Source organism: Lichtheimia ornata, assembly GCF_029851405.1.
Source record: "Lichtheimia ornata isolate CBS 291.66 chromosome Unknown scaffold00027, whole genome shotgun sequence".
NCBI lineage: Eukaryota > Fungi > Mucoromycota > Mucoromycetes > Mucorales > Lichtheimiaceae > Lichtheimia > Lichtheimia ornata.
In genome coordinates, this window is record NW_026695347.1 from 419,559 (window position 1) to 426,627 (window position 7,069).

The 7,069-nt window shown below is 43.9% G+C and overlaps 3 protein-coding genes across 3 annotated transcripts; 2 read left to right on the forward strand and 1 right to left on the reverse strand.

The window, feature by feature from the left end:
- Positions 1-64: 64 nt before the first annotated feature.
- O0I10_006334 (uncharacterized protein) lies at positions 65-2,117 on the reverse strand (the record flags this gene model as incomplete). Its single annotated transcript, XM_058486363.1, has 2 exons — positions 65-1,338; positions 1,397-2,117. 2 exons carry the CDS (start codon positions 2,115-2,117, stop codon positions 65-67), a joined length of 1,995 nt encoding a protein of 664 aa, XP_058342975.1.
- Positions 2,118-4,072: 1,955 nt separating this feature from the next.
- O0I10_006335 (uncharacterized protein) lies at positions 4,073-5,536 on the forward strand (the record flags this gene model as incomplete). The annotated part of the gene is made up of 2 exons (XM_058486364.1): positions 4,073-4,778; positions 4,836-5,536. The coding sequence occupies 2 exons, from the start codon at positions 4,073-4,075 to the stop codon at positions 5,534-5,536; spliced, it is 1,407 nt and encodes a 468-aa protein (XP_058342976.1).
- A 320-nt stretch (positions 5,537-5,856) lies between these two features.
- On the forward strand, positions 5,857-6,573 carry O0I10_006336 (uncharacterized protein; the record flags this gene model as incomplete). The annotated part of the gene is made up of 2 exons (XM_058486365.1): positions 5,857-5,874; positions 5,938-6,573. The coding sequence occupies 2 exons, from the start codon at positions 5,857-5,859 to the stop codon at positions 6,571-6,573; spliced, it is 654 nt and encodes a 217-aa protein (XP_058342977.1).
- Positions 6,574-7,069: the final 496 nt, after the last annotated feature.

The following is a 7,069-nucleotide window of genomic DNA, read 5'->3' on the forward strand; positions in this document are numbered from 1 at the left end:
GATTGGCTATTTATTCGAGATACTAGGTAGCTATACACTCTTAGCATTCTTAAGAAAAGCTTCCCTAAGGCCTGTATTCCACGTCTGGTATACGGTCTCGTAGCAACGCGATAAGGTAGTTCTCCACAGGTGCGATGATGATGGCATGTTTGAGATTCACGAATGACAAGAGGTTAACAATGTCCCTGTCAGCGATTGATGATGCTTGGATTCGGATACATTGCAGCGTAGGATGATCTTTCATGTGCGTGATGGTTCCTTCAGGTGCTGGTTGACGACCAAAGTATAACTCAAGGTGCAAAAGAGATGGGCATCCGTTGGCAATTGTTGCAATGGCAGATAAGTATGCTGAAGGTGTCTCAATGTGTGATGTCAATAGCCCAAGCTTCGTCACGCTTTGCAATCCACCAATTACATTCAACCAAGAAAACGTCGATACATCAGCATCTATGTCAACTTGTAGTTCCTTCCATGGTGAATCCTTTCCAAGCTGTACTTGGTGCTCAAGTAGGTTGCGAAACGGTATCGAATCCGCCCTCATTTTTCTCGTTGAAAGCGTTTGCAAGCTGGATAATCCTTTCAATGCATTCCGTATATCATCTCGATTCGCTGCATGAGCACCCAATGTGGCATGGCGAAGATGAGGTGATCGGTTGATGGTTGACAGAGCAAGTATTGCAAGTTGATCATTGCTTGCGTGGACCTCAAGTTTGTCCAAACGGTCGAATGTCAACGATAAATCCAAGCTCTTGTAATAATGTGAGACGCTTTCACCAATGAGTCTTCCCGTCAGGCGAATGTGGTCGAGGGATTGTCGGTTTTCAATGAGCAGTGGAATAAGGTCATCAGCGTCGAATTGCTCGTCGACATCATCAATTCCCAAACACAACTTTTGCAATCCTTTAACATGTCGATCATATATGTCTTCATCAAACGAATCGTATCCACCGCATTTCAATAGCTTCATGTCTGGGCAATATCCACAAACGCTCGTTAGAAATCCTGAATCTGGGACGTGGTGTACATCAAGGTATACGAGTGATGGAAGGTGAGCGAGGATGTTGATCATCGTATCACATGATAATGGGAAAATGTCGACGCCCAAGGTGAGGTGCGTCAACATTCGGTATTGCACTGTGAGGTCGTATGTGGTCATCGTTATCAGACTCAAAGATACAAGGCCAGGGCAGAGATCCAGCACGCCACCCAAATGAATTTGAGATGTATCATGATCATCGTCGTATCCCATAGTATCCTCCATTAACAGGACCAGATGCGTCACGGTTCGGTGTACAGATTCAAGAGCAAATAGAACGTCTTCTTCTTCATACCCATGGTCTACATGAAATATACACATTAGATATACCGCATAGATGTTCTTTCTTTCGACACTTACAAAAGATGGTCAAATGGGTGAGATTAGGGAAATCGCACTCATCGAAAACGGAAAGAGGATCGTCCTCTGGAACGCTTCTGCCTGCTTCCAAGGACAATTCCTTGACATGATCTGCAAATCGTTCAAGCTCACGGAATTGAATTGGAGAGTTGAGGATCCCTCGATAGGAATAAAAGCTCAAGTTGTTGCCATGCAAGATCCGTTGTCGCCATGTACGTGATACATAAAGGTAAGGGCATCGCTTGTCTGCTGCTAGCTGGTAGTAGTTGTGAAACACCAAAGGCAATATTTCTGACACAACGAGCTCCAAAGGAAGTTGACTGATGAAGTCGACGCGTTTGTTTGTTGCATCCAGTGCATCCTTTTGCCGCATTTGGAGGTTGGTGTAACGATAATCAGATGATGATACATGCGCAAGACCTTTTTCATACATGGCTGCTGCGTCTTGTTGCCTTCCTTGTTGCTGATAAATGTCACCTGCTTTCAAGTAGCCAAGAGAAGAGGTTGGATCGATAGCTTGCATAACGGCTGCATCGCGCAAAGCAAGATCAAAGTTGCCTCCATTCGCCATTGCCGTCGAACGCTCATTGAGCTTCTCCATGAATTGACATGTGAGTTGCGTGATCTTCTCAGTTGCCGTTGAAATGATGGATTGTCGTTGGTTATGAAGGGAATTGATAGGTTCCATTGAAAGAGGATTGGGATCGTGTATTTGGGCCATTATGAATAGGGATTTGGTAAAGGAAGAGGCGATCATTCAAGATGGAGACATGCCTAAAATGTATTTCACAGCCCGCTAGCTTTAGACCGTGCACATTATACATCCATTCCCCACAACCATAATCCAATGTACAAACACAATGAGCACCAGCAATAAAAGAAAATAGAAAAGAAAGTGTGGAGACTCACCTGGGGAATGCATCCATCAGCAGTATCATTAACACCCTGATGATTCCAGTGGTCGACGCCCATTAATGGCCCGTTGTCAGCTTTTCGATTACACTTATCGTACCTTCAATTAAAAAGCATCCAATCCTTTCTACCACAATGCTTTGCTTGCCTATTTCTTGAGATCCCAACAATACGATATGGTTTTTGTTCCTTTGCATCATAAAGCCATTCCCATTCATGATCATGAGAACTAATGAACGATCCATGTTGACTTCCTTGGACATACTGTACCTTGATGTATATAGTAATACGGTTGTAAATGAGAAAGATAAAGCGAACGTTAAAGACATGACAGCCTATTGTTGCCATCACACCATGCCCACTACCAGTGATCATGTTAACCTCCTTTTCAATTTGAGTCATCTATTTTTATTTCCAGACATCTAAGAACTACACTAGTACAGCTAGCGATACGACAATCGCCTCCATCCATTTGTATCCCTACTGCATATGCTCTTACCATTTTCATTCACCTTTCATTCAACGAGTATAGCTTTTCCGGATGGCTGGCAAACACACATACAAAACCTGATCCTTCTCGAATGAATCCATCCATCATACAAACATACCTCGTGAACCCAAAGGAAGAAATCATCCATCCCTCCGTCAGCACCCAACAAGATCATTACATGAAATAAAATGAAAGCACCCAACAATCATCACGACAAAATACAGCACAAGGGAAGCAGGGACTGGATAAAGATAAAGGAGTTGCTGATCCAAAATGTGCCCTGGGGCCGGTAATCCGTAGTAGTTGACATTGGTTCCATATCCGTTCAAATAGACAGGAACAGTCGTTGGGCGCTTGAAAAAGTGCGTGATGATGATGATGATGATGAGCAGCCTGAAATAAACAGCCCTCTACCTTTAAATCATCCCACCCTCTCTCGTATGATAATATTGTACGTACCATATCCATCATTACAAAGCGACAATGGTTGGGTGCTTGAAGAAGTTCGTGATGATGATGATGATGATGATGATGACGATGACGATAAGTAGCCTGAAAAAAACAACTCTCTACTTTGAAAGCATCCCACCCTCTCTCCTATGATAATATTGCACGTACCATATCCATTAATACAAAGCAACAATGGTTGGGTGCTTGAAAATCTTCCTGATGATGATGATGATGAGCAACCGGAAACAAACAACCGTCCCCCTTATAAGCCTGTCAACCCGCTCTCCCATGATAGTGCACATACCGTATCCTCCTGTAACCGTACCAAAGTGCATGGGGACAAGTTTGTGAGACGACGTGATTACTTGATAGAAGCCGTATAATCGTATGGCCAAGCCTGGTGCCTTCGGGCCAGCCAAGATTCCAAGGTTCCTACAATCTTGAACAAGCTTGAACAAGCTTGAGCAATTCTGATTGATGGCGATTGTTTTGTTGTGGACGTGTCGTTATCAAACGTACCTGTTGTGTAGCGTGGTGTAAAAGGGGAACCTGAAACGAGTACAGGTGCGAGATGCGCCACCGGAAGCAAGTGTAGAGATGTCACGTAATGCTGACCGAACACCAATCTGTTGGCAGATGGAGAACAAGCAATGTCGACAAGGAGTAAAAGTAAAGCTTTAGAGAGGGTGGTCAAGAATAGAAAAGACTCGTTGTGGGAATAAAGGGAATAAAGGCGGTGATGACTGGGGCGGCTTTGGCCCAGCAATTTTAAGCTGTGAACGGGACTTGGGCTTGTTACACACTTCTTCCTCAGCCAGCATACAATGACATACTCTATTTGGAATGATTCATGCCAACAGCCTATGCTCATAGCTTCTTCTGGAACATACACAAAGCTTGTTCAAGAGTCCACGGCCAAGTTGAAACAACCCATTGACTCCATCATGTCGACTCTCAATGACCGCGCCATTGGGTTGTCAAAGTGTGTCAACTTCATTGCTGCTCTTAATGATGCGAAGCTCATGCAACAACTGTCGCCTGTCTCAGCACTTGGGTATCTACGCGAAGCCTCCATTTACAGCGAACAAGGAAAACAGCAACAAGCTATCGATATTTGCATGAAGGGACTCACTATGGCGGTTACAAAGGATTCAGACTATGCTACATTGCAACAAGCCAAAATCGACGCTGAGCAACGCCATGCCACACGCATTGATTACATCAGACAGCTTCCTCACGACCTTGTGATATCAACCCTCATCCCCATGTTTATCGATGATGGCTATATGGATTCATTGAAGCCAAGCCCGTCTTTGTATGTTTCCCACGTATGGTGTGATCGCATTATCCAGTCTCTTGGTGGATTGCGTTTCTTGATTGGATCAGAGGAAGACAACACCATCGCACCAGTCATTGAGTTTGCACGGCACATAAAGGCATTGCACGTTGATCAATATACCGAAGGAACATGGCTGGGCGATTTGATTGGCGATCATGACTTTTCCTCGTTGCAGGAATTACAGATTGATGGTAAGTTGTGCCCTTCTTTCTTAAGCTTCATTTACTTACCGTTGGCATTTATAAAAGGGTTCACGACACTACACATTGGCCATTTTCTCTCATCGTTGAAATCCGTCAGCAGCACCTTGACGCATTTTGTTGCTGATATGGAAAGTGGGCCGATGTTAGGCATACCTGAGGTTGTGTTGACTTGCCCAAAGCTGGTTTCGCTTAGCATTGGTGACACGTATGATCCCGATGTCAGCTCTCTCCCAATGTATCATTGGCCAACAATAACGTCACTACGTCTTACCTTTTCATGCAAGCCTATCACTTGCACTCATACCATCGAGATCTGGAAACGGTTTCCATCACTCAAGGAACTTGAACTTCACCCATGTCCCGATATCAAGCCAGCACTTGTTGTCTCGGAATATCACCCAACGATTAAAAGCCTCCACCTTTGTATCGACGCCATGGGTATTCGTTACACTTACTCGGATGAAGGAATCCACGGCGAAGAAGCTGGCGTGACAAAGCTTACCATCGGCACTATTGATTTCCCAGAGGAGATATGCAAGGACACCACCTCGGTTGTAAAGCGACATCACAACACGCTCAAGCATCTTGAATGGGATATGGATACTAGCCATGACACTGAGAATATCGACAACATTGACTTCCCTCGTCTTACAAAACTTTCGCTGTTTTATTATGGATGGGAGATGATACGCAATGCACCTGTTGTAGTGCATTTCGGGACCCGTGCATATCGCGATATGCCCTAGTGCATTTCGGGATTCCAAAACACCCTAGTGCATTTCTGGACTATAGGCAGCCGTTGATGATTGTGCCCTGCCAAGATGATAACATAGGTCCTCATGTGTTGTTTTGCTAGTCGAGTATGATCACAAAGTATTTTGCTCACAAGTGACAACATCGCCTCATATTATAACACGTCCTATAAGCATGATCAGATTCATAATTCATATGGCATTTTTGGGAGAAGTTATCGGGACGAGAAGTGTAAAAGTATATGTAGGTGAGGATTTCTATTATAGTATCAATACCGGAAAGAGTGAAAACTTCATTCGACATACGATTTTAAATGATCACAGCACTTCAAGTTAAAAAGCTGCCTATAGACATGAAATGCACTAGGGTGTTTCGGAATCCTGAAATGCACTAGGGCATATCGCGATATGCACTGAATCCGGAAATGCACTACAACACACCTATGCTGGAGGAATTGAAGTTGACATCGAGAATGATCAGCATGCACCCTCGAGTACTTGATACGATACCACAGAGCTTGAAGTCGCTTGATTTGGACCTCCACACTCGGCAGCAAGGTCATGATGATTCACCCATCCTATGCTATCTCAACACCATTGCTCTTCAATGTCAGCTAAAGGAACTTGTGTTGCAATTCAACAGCCATGCCAACGTCGCCAGGATTCTTGATGCTGTCTACCGTCACAATCACCTTGAATGCCTAAAGATCAGCTTTACCGATGAGTGGAAATCCTATCCAATGGACAGCTTCCTTGATGGGCTTATCAAAGCATGTCCTCGTGTGTCGCACCTAGAACTCAAGTGCACCAATGCGCCATCCACCTATGCGATCAGTACACTGAAACGGCTTCCACAATTGAACAAGGTTTCATTTTCGGTCAATGGCCCCGTGATTAAGGACAGCTTCTGGGATGCTATTCAGACATTTTCACAGCTCAAGTGCATTACGATCTTCAAATCGCCTGTAGCCCAGCATGAAAGAATCGATCACCTCAAGAAACAACGACCCGACATGGAGATTATTCATTGATAAACCTATCAATTCCATCAGCTGTTCTCGGCAATCATTAGCGTAACACCATTGTAGTATACAATAAAGACCACCCCCATGGCTGCAAACATAAGCCAATATCATGCATCATAATGAAAACTGCAATAAGCTATAGTTGAAGCTGCACCATTTAACTCCTTCCCTTTTACAAACACCATTCTACGTACATAGACTATTATTGCTCCATTTTTATTTTACTCTCACTCATTGCTTACTAGTAATGCTCCGCTGCAATGTAGGATTTGCAAATGAAACCATGCTCTCTAGAGAATCGCCGTTAGCATTTCCGGTAAATCGAAGCGAAGATACCATTTAAACATGAGTCGACTTTATAGTTGGTTCCCATTTTGCTCTCTTTTATCAAAGCAATTTTGCCTTGAAGTCGTATGTCACAGTCGTTCCTAGCCAAATGTAACATTCTGCATCTTTGCCTCTAGCATAGGTGAGGCCCCTGACACTATGTAAAAATTACATT